A 16,125-nucleotide genomic window follows, 5' to 3' on the forward strand; every position below is an offset into this window, starting at 1 on the left:
ACAATATAATGCTTTACATGTAATGGATTTTTACTTTTGACATGGTAAATAGGCTATATGATTTATACGTAACGTGGTTTTTGCGTGACGTGGGTTGGCTCATAGAATTGCACTCTGCACTGAAAGATGGTGATGTGCGTACATGGAAGAGAATGCCGTGCAACATGGAGTTATGCTGAACAAAATGTGGCGGTAATTTTACTGTTGGCCTTGGCTTGCCATCAAAGTAGGCCTATGCAATATATAATATGTTATATATTATTATATATAATTATTCTGATGGTGATCCATGCGGTCAAACTAGACATTTTAGCAGGGTAACGCCAACAGTCTGTCCCGACTCCCGACGAAAATATTGCTGCGTAACTTTACAAATACATTTGGCTCATCGACATCAGTAAAATGTGGCATAATTACTTAGTAAACCATCTTACAAGAAGCATAAACAAGAGAAACCTACATGGTAGTTGTTTCTTGGAGTAGGATTCGGATTTGGCTGCGTATCTGGCAACCTCAGTCATGGAGAGTGGGAGCGGACTACAGCATTTTGACCGTAATTGCAGTACCATTTCTGGCCACATTACTACATGTGGTACCTTTTTAAATGGCGATCCGATATGCATCTCGATACATGGGTTACGATGCAATTGACTAACAATACTTTTTAAAACATTACGATTCGATGTAAAAGGGAGCTTTGCAAGAGGAAAGAAAAATGGATCATGTCTGAACAATGTCATGTGTTTATTTTTCAAATGGACAAAACAGACAGTCCCTGTATTAATTATGAGCAAAGAGAAGTATCTAAATAGTAGCTTGGTTGGTAGAGCGCCCGTGCCAGCAACTTGAGGGTTCCTGGTTCCTAGTTCCTAGTCACGGACGTTGTGTCCTTGAGCAAAGCACTATACCAGGGGTCGGCAACCCAAAATGTTGAAAGAGCCATATTGGACCAAAAATACAAAAACAAATCTGTCTGAAGCCGCAACAAATTAGAAGCCATATCACATACAGATAGTGTGTCATGATATATAAATTGAATTAAGAGGATTTAAAGGAAGCTAAATGAGCTCAAATATAGCTACAAATGAGGCATAATGATGCAATATGTACATATAGCTAGCCTAAATAGCATGTTAGCATCGATTAGCTTGCAGTCATGCAGTGACCAAATATGTCTGATTAGCACTCCACACAAGTCAATAACATCAACAAAACTCACCTTTGTGCCTCCACGCACAACGTTAAAGGTTTGGTGGACAAAATGAGACAGAAAAAGAAGTGGCGTAAAACACGTCCTAGAAAGTCGGAGAAAGTTACACATGTAAACAAACTAAGGTGAGTTCACGGACCGCCAAAATTAGTAGGACAAAACGGCGCTCGCCAAATACTCGAATCAGTGAAGCCTGTTTAATATAAACAGTGTGCTTTATAACAATTAGGGAGGTTTGTGTCATGTTTGTCCTCCTACAGTAACCATACTAAAAAAAAAAATGTTTTTTTTTCCCATCATCTTTTTCCATTTTTCATACATTTTTGAAAAAGCTCCAGAGAGCCACTAGGGCGGCGCTAAAGAGCCGCATGCGGCTCTAGAGCCGCGGGTTGCCGACCCCTGCACTATACCATTGCTCCTGATGGGTCCTAGTTAGGGTCTTGCATGGCAGCTTTCCACCATCAGTGTGTGAATGTGTGTGTGAATGGGTGAATGTGGAATTTACCAATTGTATCAACTTCACGACATTGCAATTCATAAACTTGACGAAAAAAACTATGTAAACAAAACACTTTTGGAAAGCTAGCAGGTATTTAATGTTGTTTGCTCGGGTAGCAACAATTAAATTGAGAGAAAAGCAAGCTGTGCATCAAGTAGAGGTGGTATAACACCACAGTATACAAATGTAAGATACAATTATGCGCCACCAAGTAAACTAAACGGCAGATTTATTGTGGAAACTGAAATACTTTTCATAGTGTCATTCTGGTGGTTACTGTGCAGCTATGTCTTTATCTTTAGCACAATGAACAGTGTAGCGAATGCTGTTAACACTTTGCAGAGTTGGGGAGGGGAGTCTTTTAAATCAGTTTCCTTAACTTGCCAGTTGGTAGCTCTGCTAGCATTAGCATACTTAGCTCCCTCATGGCCGATTTTTAGTGTCTTCATGCCGTCACCACAAGTGGGTGCTAAGATTAGTCGTGCAGCAGCAACGTTGCTGCTTTCAAAACATTACAAATCGCCATAATATTATCCAACCGACCAATATTTTATACAAAATCTACACTTTAGAATTTATATTCGGGGGTGTGTTGTCTGTAAACTCTTTCGGTGATGTCTGCCATGTTGGTCTGCTGTCAGTCGCAAACGAGAACATTACTACGTCATCACAGAAGTCTGGCAAGATTAGAGAGGCCATATTTTTTTAGCAGAGCTGCAATCAACCCGATTAATGAATTTCCAACTGGATATTGACCGATCCATAGGCTACAAGATTTAGATCAATCGAGAGGCTCGCCATACAATTTATTCATATCTCTAAAGTTAAAATAGTTTTTTGATTTGTACAGATTAATCCCCTCAACAGATACATTATCCTACGCTACGAAATAGACTGAGGATCAAGCAGGACACGCTTATGGAACTTCTAGTTAACGTGTTACCATAGCGTTAACTTGGACAGCCCTAGCATTCATTTAATTTGCCCGAGTGCAGCTGGGATAGGCTGCCGCGATCCGAGAGGGACAAGCGATAGACAATGGATGGATGGATGCGTTGTTACCTTTAACACAAACTGTACATTGATTTTTATGTACAAAATATGTCAAATAGGTCCCCGCAACCTTACATTTTTCTGTACGCAGGCATTGCTGGAAAAAGTTTGGACACCCCTGTTCTAAAGTTAAGTCCTGTTTATGTTTATTTCGAACATGGAAACAAGATTATGCAATATTTGGAGCACTCATTTACAGTGGAATACACCAAGGCAGGTGTGGAGATAGTCCATGTTTCAGTTGTTTCTTCTTAACTTTGCACTCGAAAAGACTCTCAAAAAAGCGACCGCATGTCTGCTGCAGACGACTTCAGGATCCAACCAAAAGAATCAGTCACTCTTGAATGCAAGATAAACCAATTCTTCAACTGCCTCACCCTACTCGCAGTGGATGAACTCAGACAGTGATTGAATCGTTGAAGCTAAGGAGCGAAACGTATTTCAACAAAACATTGATGCTGATAAAGATGTCAAATCCAGAATAGGAAACACAAGAACATCATTCAACATACTAAACAAAATCTGGAGAGCAAAAAACATTTCTCTCAAAACCCAACTGAAAATCTTTAACTCAAATGTTAAATCCATCCTGCTCCTGGATCAGAAACATGGAAAACCACCAATAGCATACTCACTAAACTACAGACATTCACAAACCGTTGCCTACGTCAGGTCCTAGGAGTCTACTGGCCAGACACCATCACCAATGCCAACCTGAGGGAACTCGACAAACAAGAACCAGTGGAACTGCAAATCAGGAGAAGGAAGTGGAGCTGGATAGGCCACACACTCAGAAAACCCAATAAATCAATCACCAAACAGGCACTAATATGGAACCCACAGGGAAAAAGAAACCGAGGGAGACCAAGAACAACCTGGAGAAGAAGCACGGAACAGGAGATGAGGGCTGAGGGGCTGTCATGGCAACAACTCGCCCGAAGGGCACAAGACCGGAATGGATGGAAGGCTTTCGTCGACGGCCTATGTTCCTCAGGGAATACTACGGCCTAAGTAAGTAAGTAATGCAAAACAATACAACATTGTCTAAGAAGCACAAGTGGAAGTTTGTAATGTGCTTTGGATACAGTACTCGCCAGCGGTGTTCAACAGGTTTGGTGCGGCGACACAATTCTGTGGGACTCCAGAAGTGCTAACAAAAACTTCCTCTGCTTTTAATATGCAGGTGAAGTCTGCATGAAGATCATAGAGGATATTAATACAGTTGTAGGAGATTTCCATGTCTTGTAGGAGTTGCCATCAATCATCAATGTGCGGCCGTAGCCGAGAGACCTTGCACAACCCTCCGCCAGCAGTTGGCGTCACTCATGGCAGAGCCCAGCTCTGAAACAAGGATCCCAGTGTCCCGTGCGATTACTTCGGGGTAGGTGAGGCGACCCCTGGTAGATTGTTTCCAAAGGAGGAGTTGTGATATCAGCTCCGTCTTGGCACGGAAGCAGTCACCAGCAAACTGTGCGCAACGTTGGCTCAGACGGGTGCTTGCTCGAAGTAGGTTGCCGTATATTTGGTCCAAGGTGGGATGGGACTGCCACGACAAGCCTTGAACTCTTCGAAGCAGGTTGGTATAGCAACCGTCAAGCCACTTGTGACGGCGCGCATTGAGGGTCCAGGTCTCGGAGCCGTATATGAGGATGGGTTCGATGGTAGACTTGAAGAGGTCTAGCTTAAGTGAATTGGGCAGGTTGGAGTGCCATATGCTGTCCATTTTATTACATGCTTTCCAGGCTTGGGCTTTCCTGGTACGGAAGTCATTACCGGAATCCATGGTCCAGGAACCGAGGTACTTAAAATCGTCAACTTGATTAAGTGGGGCTCCAGATTTGGAGAACAGTTATACAGCAGTTTCGGTTGAGACAAATTCTGTCTTCAAGGAGTTGCAGTGGAGACTAACGCAGTTAGCGGCATCCTCTACAGCCTGGAGAAGGGTCTCTGCATCTGCCGACGAATTGGATGGTATTGCAATGTCATCGGCAATATCTAAATCTGTGATGCATTTCGCCGGGTGTCTGCGGCTAGTTCCGGGCTTAAGTAGCAGCCCCATGTTGTTGTTAGCATCAAAAGAGACGCGGAGGACGTAATCGAGGACGATGATAAAAAGAAAAGGGGCTAAAGTGTCTCCCTGTAAAACGCCAGCGCTGATTTCAAACGACCCAGTTTCTCCGTCAGGGGTGATAACTCCTGTACTGGTATTGGTGTGAAGAGCCTTAACGGTCAGAACAATCTTATCTGGAATACCATAGCGGGGTAAAATGATAAACATGGTCTCTCTGTTGACAGAATCAAAGGCTTTCTTGAAGTCAACTAACAGTAATGGAAGATCTTTCTTTTTTGTTCCTCATTTCCTCCACTATCCTCCTCACAATGTAATGTTGTGATTATTAGGAATATAAATACAGAAGGATCATTTCCTGTACAGCAGTTGTTTTTAATAAGTATGGTCAGTGCATGGATGATCAACATTTATTGTCAATTCATTTCTTTAGTTTACAATACATACATTTATGACACAACATTAATGAAAAAAATATTACCTTAATCTAGTCACATCATGAGACTGTAAGAGTACAAATAAAATACAATAAATCTAGTTAGAGTTATAAATATAGTTATGAGAGCTTGTATTAAAAAAAGCAAACAATCCCAGGCAAACATCAACACTTTCTAAGATGAAATATAAAATATCAACACAAAAGCTGGACCACTGGGGTTCAATGTTTGATATTTAATGAGTAGAATCAGCTTCCTTCCTCTGTGAAGATGATTGTGTGGTCTCTGAGGAAATATGTTTGATCAAGCTATAGGACAGAAGAAGAAATACTTCAAGTGTTTATGTGGTAGAACAAAAGTGATGAAATGTATGAAAGCGTTTAGTTGAGAGCGTAGTTGAACTGGTTGGAAAACTTGTCGTGTTTCCTGCTGTCAGCTTTACTCAGCGTCTCAGCGACTCGCCGCATGGAACTCCTGCAAACAGCAAACAAACTTCTTCAGATGATGACAAAACTACAAAAGTACTGAAGACACGCCCACGTCCAAATAAGAACCGGCGTCCTCTACAGTGGATATTTAATAAACTATCCAGACTGACATAATAGTGACGTCCAAGCAGTGTGACATAGTGGTCGTGGATAAACATCAGAAGACAGCAGTGGTATGTACATACCAAACTGGGAGGTTGACGTACTATTGCATGCAGATATTTACAAATATATATTTAGTCCATGTTTTTGTATTTTGTCTTTGAACACTGTAGACCATAAACATTGTCAATGTGTGAAAATATATTGATTGCATATACCATTACTGTACGACATCACACCATGAATATAAATATCAGAAAACAACGTACTTGTTGAATATTCGATTCTCCAGGCGAGAACGAGATGTGTTTGCTTTGTTCTTCAGATTGCTGAGGTTTGCATATTTACTCTTCTTCTTCTTCTTCTTCTTATTCTTTTTGTCCATCCTGTCAGAACCAAGGTCTTGTCCTGTTTGAATCTCAATGTCACGAAGTAACTCTGCATCACACCAGTCTGCAATAAAACATAAACATAACATAAAGATAAACATGGGCGAACAATTCCCGTCAACGGATTGCTGTGCGTATAGTTTTGCAAATAAATATTGGATTTTGTAACTTTACCTTAGGATTACTGCATGTAAATATGTAGCTTACTGTTTTCATTTTTAAAATTTTCCTTTTATCTTTCTTAATTCAGTGTTTCTTAACCATTGCTGGGCTGTTGTTTCCCAGCTGTTATTTGTATGGGCCGCAACGATACTCAGTTGTCATACATTCTTCCACCACTTGTGGCAGTAATGCATCAGTAAGTTGATTGAATTACAAGCTAAAACTATGAAAAGAAGTCTGAGCAAAAGTCATGAAGAAGTTTCCAAAGGAGTCAGATTATGATTTTTTTCTACATCTAAAACACTTACTTATGGTCTACATAACATGTAATGGTGGTTCTTTTGTCAAAATGTTGTATAGATTATGTTTTACGGTCCATCTTAAAGTCTATGCCACATCAATGTGGAATGCGCTCCCAACAGGTATAAAAGAAAGGGCATCTCTATCCTCCTTCAAAACCGCTATAAAAGTTCACCTCCAGGCAGCTACAACCCTAAACTAACACCCTCCCCGGATTGCTAATAATCAAATGTAAACAATCAAATGCAGATTCTTTTTCTTATGCCTTCTGATCTCTCTCTCTTTCTCTCTCTCTCTCTCTATGTCCACTACTTGATGTCCATATCCCCACCCCCCCACCCCACCCCCCCTCCACACTCCTGATTGTAAATAATGTAAATAATTCAATGTGATTATCTTGTGTGATGACTGTATTATGATGATAGTATATATGATAGTATATATCTGTATCATGAATCAATTTAAGTGGACCCCGACTTAAACAAGTTGAAAAACTTATTCGGGTGTTACCATTTAGTGGTCAATTGTACGGAATATGTACTTCACTGTGCAACCTACTAATAAAAGTCTCAATCAATCCTTTCTAACAGTCTCCTCAGGGTGTGCCGTTTTATGGGCGAGTTTATTTATGTGGTTCCACTTCGACTGTGCTTTATCCTCGTCAGCCATGTTGTTATTTTAGCACTTCCGTATTGAGTGTAATGAAAGATATAAGTTGGAACTATACGCTACTTTTTTTATGAAATGGCAACAGCGGGGGATGCATGTGCATGTACGAGCCAGTCTGCCCCACAACGGGATAGAGAAAAAGAAGGAACTTACTGACTATTGCTTCAGACTACAATGATGGACTCGGGCAAAGGTCTTTGGGTAAATTTCAACCATATATGGAAATATTGGCTGATGTCACAACTAAGAAAAACATGGGAAAAATGCATAACGGCTCGTTTGCCAGAAGTATGAAGGAAGGCAAAATTATTTTATAAATATCTCAGCGATGCCTCCATGGTTTGAGTTCTAATTTTCGAGACGTATGGGGATACCAAATACAAAAAAGCAGATACCATCAGGTATGAAAAGTTGGTTTTGCATAATAGGTCCCCTTTAAGTGCAAAAAATATAATAAATAATTATATGTAATATAATATTATATGTATTGTAATATATGTATATGTAATTGATAATTATATACAATGTGTATGTATTTTTCTAACTCACTTCTTTTGCAGTATATTTGATTAATATTTATTTTGTGATTTGACTGACATAATTCTTGTTATGCATGCAGTTTGTGTAAAAATACAAATCTGTTTTCAAATAATCTGACCATGTTTATTTAGTAGACCTGTTAAATTGTCAGTAGGTAGGCCAAATTATTGAAATACTAATAAATTTAAGATTAACATGGATAATTCAGTGTTAATATTTGTGTGAACTGTACAAGTGGGGCACAAGGTTAAGAAGTTCTGATCCAATTTACAGTAGCTTGTAGTTATTGTATAAAATGTCCCTAAAGTTTGGAGAAATAGGCAAACATATATTATACTACCGTATTTTTCGGATTATAAGTCACAGTTTTTTTCATAGTTTGGCCAGGGGTGCGATTTATATTCGGGAGCGACTTATGTGTGAAATTGTTAACACATTATCGTAAAATATCAAATAATATTATTTAGCTCATTCACGTAAGAGACTAGACGTATATGATTTCATGGGATTTAGCGATTAGGAGTGACAGATTGTTTGGTAAACGTATAGTATGTTCTATATGTTATAGTTATTTTAATGACTCTCACCATAATATTTTACGTTAACATACCAGGCATGTTCTCAGTTGGTTATTTATGCCTCATATAACGTACACTTATTCAGCCTGTTGTTCACTATTCTTTATTTATTTTAAATTGCCTTTCAAATGTCTATTCTTGGTGTTGGGTTTTATCAAATAAATTTCCCCCAAAAATGCGACTTATACTCTAGTGCGACTTATATATGTTTTTTTCCTTCTTTATTATGCATTTTCGGCTGGTGCGACTTATACTCCGGAGCGACTCATACTCCGAAAAATACGGTATACAGTATTATGGAAAAAATAAAAACAACTTAAAATGTTGTATCACATGATACATTCATATTGTTATAAATAATTGATGTGTATGCTAATGTTATAGCAATACACAATAATATAATTAATGGAAATAGATGTGAAATATTAGTGTTCACTTAAAGTGTGTAAAATGTTATTATGGTGACAATTGTCGTTCAGTTTGGTGTTGTGTGTGATGGCATCATGTCTACAGACAAGTGGACCGAGACCCAAACTAAGTAAGTCTAAAGAAGAGTTTTCAAAGTAGAAAGATGAAGTGAGAATGAAAAAAGATCAAAGGCTCAAGGAGGATTCAGACATAGATGTTGCAGCAGTCTTCATTTCTCTTTCAACACTCCAGATGGTGTCTGTGTTTGTTTTCACAAGCATGAGTGCCACTCACACTGTAGACCACACACCAGCACTCGTGCATCACAACTCTTCTGCTTCGTGTGTGCGTGCGTGTGTGAGAGACTTACTAGAGCATGTTTATCTACAAACAAGTATATTCCTTCCAAAATACACTATTTTTAAAAACACACCACACAAACACACACACGCACGCACGCACGCACGCACGCACGCACGCACGCACGCACAAAAGTACCTTGGTTTTCAAAAGTGCAACTTTTTATATGCTTAAGCTTTTGATGAAGATTTTTGCCAAATTTTACCCTGGTTTTGGTTTATTTTGTTATGTTATGAATACACACTGCATGTTATTCACTGCATAGTCCATTTGTCCATGTATTATTCAGTGGAATGTAATATACAAAGTATCACTTGTTGGTGATTTAGTCTACTTGTGTACTTTTTTATTTTGTACATAATCCATCATGGCCTAAAGAAAGTTGTGAGCATTTATACATTTTCTTTCATTCGTCATATGTATTTCACATTGTTTTCTGTATTAAAACTATCAATATTACCTCCACCTTGTATGTCTGTCAGTTAGTTGCACATTAAGACGATAAAAAAAAGAAGGGAGTATTTTACTTTCACAAAAATGCTGTTATCAAATACTTCATGGCCATATATATTTGCTTTGATTAATTATTGAAAAAACATTTGAGTCCTAACTTTTACTATATTTGTATGCAAATCACATGAACTATCCTCCATAAAAATGTACTTTAATGGTCACCTCTGTTTAGGAACTTGCCACACACACATACTATTTAATAGTTATAGCTGCTTATGTAAGCATGACTGCTTTCGTAAATTATTTTTAGATGTTAGTTGTCTTTGTGGTTAGGACTGGCAGAAAATGTTCACCTGAACAATATTTGTTTAACAATATTCGTGCACACTTACTATTTGTTTCCTCTTTCTTCCTCTTCTCATTCTCTTCTCTCTGACGCTCCTCCTGGGAGGAGGGCCGGCCCTCCTCATCCCTAGGAATGATGCGCCCATGGAACGGACACTACAGGACACAGTAATAAGTCACTAGAATTACACATTTTAAACATGTGCCAGAGAAACACACTGCTCTGCTGCAGGCGTTATGTATGCTTACATTTTTAACTGTAATTGTTATGCTTTTCGCTGCTGTACAGCGACCCTAAGTTAAAGTTAAAGTTAAAGTACCCATGATTGTCACACACCCACTAGGTGTGGCGAAATTATTCTCTGCATTTGACCCATCACCCTTGATCACCCCCTGGGAGGTGAGGGGAGCAGTGAGCAGCAGCGGTGGCCGCGCCCGGGAATAATTTTTTGTGATTCAACCCCCAATTCCAACCCTTGATGCTGAGTGTCAAGCAGGGAGGGAATGGGTCCCATTATTATAGTCTTTGGTATGACTCGGCCGGGGATTGAACTCACGACCTACCGATATCAGGGCGGACACTCTAACCACAAGGTGTCTTAGAAAGCACCTTATGAAATACATGGATTATTATTATTATGAAAGTAAATAGGGAAAATATGGGAAAAGTAGAGCACCTTCCAAAGACATGAGAGATGTTACAGACTTATGGGGTTACAGTAGTGCACTTGCAGTGTTCCATCTAGGGTTAGGTTTTGTTACTGTTTTCGGTTTGGTCCGGTGTACATTCTTAATAACAGAGTCAGTCCTGCCAGCCCTGGGCTGAAAGCTGTTTATTTTATTTGTTTGTTGTTGTTTTTTACAGTGGAGCAGGTAAAAATAAAACAATACCTAATCAAAACCACATTGACTAAGATGATAACACAACTAGCTGACATGTATTCTTATCAATGGGTGAGACAAATTCGGAATATACCCAGTCAAAGCTTTTTAACAGCGTTCTTAAGAAAGGGGTTGGGGTTAGTAATGAAGGAGTGCCAATCAAATGCTTTTCCTTGTAAGACGAGGAAGTCACCGCCAAAAACAAAACCAAAATGTGTGGCTTCAACATGTCACACATCGCAATATGTGTACAACTGGGATACAGTGAAGAGGACACCTTTTATTTTTACTGCTAAGATGTCATCAGCAGGCGAGTCATCGATCGTGACATCTACACAACTGTAAATTAAATCTGTTATTTGCTTCTTTTGGTGTTGTACCAAAAATGTAATCCTGCCATGTGAGCGCGCACTGGGGCTTCGTCTGTCCACAACTTATTACTACATGTAAGAGAAATACTACAGAAAGGAGATGTGTCATTATACAAATATAACTTTGAATCCTTTTTTGACAACCAATAATACATTAATTTAATGAATACATCCAAACACTTTAATAATATTTATTATGTGGATATTTCCTTCCTTCCATTTTCTACCGCTTATTCCCTTCGGGGTCGCGGGGGGCGCTGGAGCCTATCTCAGCTACAATCGGGCGGAAGGCGGGGTACACCCTGGACAAGTCGCCACTGTAATATTTAAAGTAGCTTCTAAACAAAAAAGGAGTTTTAGCACATCAACATCGGATCAACAACAATCTCATTGTTCCATATGAATGGCCAACTCTTTGATTTTGCGGACACTATCAAGGATTTAAAAAATGTAAACACATATCCATACAAAACCCACAAATATAAGTGTTTGTCTCACACCTAGTAGTCAGTTGTGGATAGATGAAACGCCAGCAGTGCAGCTTTAAAAAGCGTGTGCGCTCCCGCGGCAGGAGTTAATTTTTGGCAGAGGGCCCCCTGATAAAATTGAATGCCCCCCCTTAAATGTTTTTCTGCAGTCGGGTCTGCTGCTATATATCCCAATATTCCACCATTACCATTTTTCACTTGTGGTTCTTACAAAAATACAGCATATTACAAAACAAAAGTTAAAAATGGCTCTTGAATTAGTGTAAACCCAAAATGTAACTACACAATAGTTTTCTTTGTTAAAAACAATATGTAAACATGAGGATATTATATACAAGTTTTTGCCTGTCTGAGTTTTTAAGTTTTAAATGAGGGAAGTAGCTGAAGAAAGTAATAGTAATAATAAGAAGTAGTTGTGTATCCCATTTACAGATGTTTCATTAGATCAAAGTACTTTGTTGTGTTACCTTCAGCCGGTCCTGTCTCTTACACAGCTTCCCGTAGCCTATTGGCACATGGCAGTAATGGTTAACAGGAGTGAATTTGCCGGGGAAGGAGATGTATCTGCATTTGCTCTCCGCCAACATTTCCTTGTTCTCCACCTCTTCTTCCACAATAGATGGAACCCAGAACTGGTGCTGAGAGCCCATTCTGAAGGTAAACACAGCAGTACACATGTGGATCAGAATGCTACATTTTACACAATGCTATCTATGTACGTGTTCCAGGGATAATACTTGATGATCTTCCTGGAGTTGGGCTGATCTTGGCCCCAGTAGTACAGATCTAAACCAAAAGGAACCACTGGAGCCTTTGAAGTTGTTGGGCTTGTGTTGGACTGAGTTGAACTTGGATGAGAGGAGCTGCTGCAAGTAAAAATTGTATTAAATTAGTTAGTTTTTTTGTTGCAACAATATGTAATACAAAAAATACATTCACACACACTTAAGCAGTTTAGTAGGTGCACCTCAAAAGTGCTCAGGTGGTAGACTAGCATCTTTCTTAGAAAACTGAGAAGTGTAAAAGTGGAAGTGGATCCATTTTTTTCTTCTGCTTATCTGGGTCCGAGTCAAGAGGCAACAGTCTCAGGAGGGATACCAATTTACTTTCTGGTCTGCAGTCACCACTTCATGCTCTACTGGGGTACACTGAGGAGTTCTAAGGCTAGCTGTGAGAAATAATCCCTCCAATGTCTTCTAGGTTTTTCCTGAGGTTTCTTTCCAGCTGGGCATGCCAAGAACACCTCACCACAGGGGCATCTAGAAAGCATCTGGGCAAGTTCCCTGAGCCATCTCAACTGGCTCTACTCCAAGTGAAAGAACGGCACATTTACTCTCCTTCGCGATGACCAAGCACCTCACCTTGTGTCTGTCAGTCCAGTCACACTACAATGAAACACATTTCACTTGCTTTTATTTGTGATTTTGCTCTTATTGGAGGGTAAAGAAAAAAACATCAAAGAGGAAAGTGAAGGCGCACCTGGACAACAAAGACTCATGGTGGAAGTGGCAAGGCATTCAACACTTGATGTGCTACAAAAGTAACTCAGCTGCAGTCAACAACACGTAAGATTCGCTAGTTGAGGAACTCATCATTTCTTTGCCCGTTTTGAGTCATCCAGATCAGCAACATCGCATATGCCCTTACTACCCTTTAGTCCTCAACTGCTCGTCCGGCACTGAAGGCTTTAAACCCGTGTAAAGCGCCTGGGCCGAATGACATACTAGAAAAGGTGCTCCGAAACTGTGCAGACCAGCTGGTAGGAGTACTGACAGGGATATTCAATTCATCCCCGGCACAAGCCCAAGTCCCGCCTTGTCTTAAGGCACCCACTATCATCCCAGTCCCTAAGAGGACAGCCATAAAAGACTTAAATGATTATAGACCAGTGGCACTGATGTCTGTGGTTATGGAGTGTCATATCAAAACCTGCCTCGCCTAGAACTTGGATCCACTCCAGTTTGCCTACAGACCAAACAGGTGCACAGAGGATGCCATCTCCTCTCAGCTGTGGAACATCTGGAACTCCCAGACACCTATGTCGAGATGCTGTTGGTCACCTACAGCTCGGCGTTCAATACCATCATCCCTGACATCCTGGTGGAGAAGCTGAGTTCCCTGGCAGGCATATTGCCTCTTAAGGCTGTGCCTGGCCGCACTTCACACAAATTACTGGACACAACTATTTACGAAAATACTAAGTTGAAGAAAGCACTGTATGTACAGTAAAGAGTATTTTTCCAAGTATTTTTACCTGGATACTGCAGTCAGATTAAGGTCTTTTCGAAGGAGGTGTAATGTTGCAGCAGCACTAGTAGGATCTCTCTCTTCTTCTTTGAGTCTTTGGAGCCTCCTGGAGTGAGAACATGAAGCTAAAGGTGGAGTAAAAGGCTTTTGGACAGGAGTTCTTTTTGTCACAGGCAATGCTGGAGTGGAAGAGGGGGCTGAAGAGGGGATCAAACCTGTCAACAAAAAAAGTGGAACTAAACATCTGTTTTGCATTCTCGTTTTACAATCAAATTAGCTGCACTGAGAATATCAGCCGATCAAAAGTCTTCAAGTCTGTCTTTCATGTAATTTTGTGTGATCATTGATACTAATATGACCTGATAGCAAAGCAAAATACTTTGTCTTTGAATGTTGTAGATTGTTGAGAAACACAAAATAAATAGTAAGAATGGATTAGATTTACATATACATTCGCTGTACACACATATACACATACTGTACATATACATTCACTGTACAAGCACACATATACACATACTGTACATATACAAGTACATATGCACACATACACTCATGCACATAATCACGTTTCATCAAACATATATTAACGTTGTTGCCCTAGGGTAAACTGGGTATAACACATGGCACACTGACAAAGCTTAACCTATTGTTACTATAACAATCTACAAGGTTAATGTAGGTTGCTTCTCTTTCTTCCCCTCCATTTTTCTGCATTCTTTCGTATCTCAAGTTATCATTACGTATATGTATTGTTGCATTTGAACAATTGTATTGTTGATAATAAAGGTAAAGTACTGGTATTGTTTATTATCAATAGCACTATTTCTATTGGTATTCATATTGCTCCATTTTTAGTGTAATAATGCTCTTTGTCATTTCTGTATTTTTTTTTAAATTTTCGCTAACTGCTTATTTGCTATTACTTTTACCATCATATTTGTACATGTCGTATTTGCTGATGCTGCTCTGTTGTTGTTGTTGTTGTTGTTGTGTTTGCTGTTGTTGTTTTTGTCTCTCTGTCTAATCCCCCTCTTGTCCCCACAATTCCCCCCTCTGTCTTCCTTTTTCTCTCTTTCTATCCCCTCCTGCTCCGGCCCGGCTGCACCAAATGATAATATAAATACATTTAATAAAGTCAAAATACAAGTAAGGCAACAAGAGAAGTATCCTACACTTCTCTTTTGTAAAGTAAAAATAAAAAAAATAAAAATAAAAAAAAATAAGATTTACATAACACTTTTCTAGACACTCAAAGCGCTTTACAGTGAGAACTGAAAATTAAACATTCATTCACTGCAAATTCACACATTGATGGCAGTAACCTACATTTGTACCACTGATGGAAACGCGTCTACGGACTCTCCAACCACCACCAAACATTCTTTCACATTCATACACCAGTGTCAGCGGCATAGGATTCGAACCAGTAACTAAGGCTGCAGCTAACGATTATTTTTCTATCGATTAATCTATAGATTTTTTTTCGATTAATCGGTTAATCTATAGATTTTTATTTTTTTCGATTAATCTATAGATTATTTTTCCTTTTAACGATTTTTTTTTTATTTAAAATGAAGATGAAAAAATAAATGTAGGCCCGTTTTTTCAAAAGGCATGGCTTTTATTTACAAAAAAAAAGAAGTATGGCCACTCAGTCAACATTGACAACAACATGACAAAATATTCTGTAACAATGTAAACATTTAAAACTTTTAACATTTAACCAAATTAAAAGTAGCTTATTTGCTTTTTAATGTGCAAATATAAAAGTAAACATTCAGTGCAAATCTTAATATTCTGCAATAGTATAAGCATTTCAAAAGTAAAAGTATTGCTTATTTTGCTTTAAAATGTGCAAAAATAAAGATAAACATCCAATACAAAAAAGTGCAAAACGAAATATTCTGTAACAACAGTGTAAACATTTCAACAAAAGTGAAAGTATTGCTTATTTGCTAAAATGTGCAAAAATAAAGATAAACATCCAATACAAAAAAGTGCCATTCTAAATATTCTGGAGCACTGTAAACATTAAGTATTGCTTTTAAAATGTGCAAAATAAACATCCAGTCC

At 38.9% G+C, this 16,125-nt stretch overlaps 1 protein-coding gene across 2 annotated transcripts in view; it reads right to left on the reverse strand.

The window, feature by feature from the left end:
• Positions 1 to 5,191: 5,191 nt before the first annotated feature.
• The window catches only part of LOC133649167 (UV-stimulated scaffold protein A-like), a 41,174-nt gene continuing 30,240 nt past the window's right edge, over positions 5,192 to 16,125 (reverse strand). The window contains exons 10-15 of one of the 2 annotated variants that reach the window (XM_062046000.1): positions 14,057 to 14,264; positions 12,540 to 12,665; positions 12,270 to 12,453; positions 10,109 to 10,217; positions 6,127 to 6,310; positions 5,192 to 5,741 (exon numbers count right to left, since the gene is read on the reverse strand). In XM_062046000.1, the coding sequence (XP_061901984.1) occupies positions 5,648 to 5,741; positions 6,127 to 6,310; positions 10,109 to 10,217; positions 12,270 to 12,453; positions 12,540 to 12,665; positions 14,057 to 14,264 (905 nt within the window). In that variant the 3' untranslated portion in view covers positions 5,192 to 5,647. Of the gene's footprint in view, positions 5,742 to 6,126; positions 6,311 to 10,108; positions 10,218 to 12,269; positions 12,454 to 12,539; positions 12,669 to 14,056; positions 14,265 to 16,125 lie in introns of both variants that reach the window. The other variant, XM_062045999.1, reaches the window with a different exon arrangement.

The sequence above is a fragment of the Entelurus aequoreus genome, linkage group LG04, assembly GCF_033978785.1.
Source record: "Entelurus aequoreus isolate RoL-2023_Sb linkage group LG04, RoL_Eaeq_v1.1, whole genome shotgun sequence".
Taxonomy (NCBI): Eukaryota; Metazoa; Chordata; class Actinopteri; order Syngnathiformes; family Syngnathidae; genus Entelurus; species Entelurus aequoreus.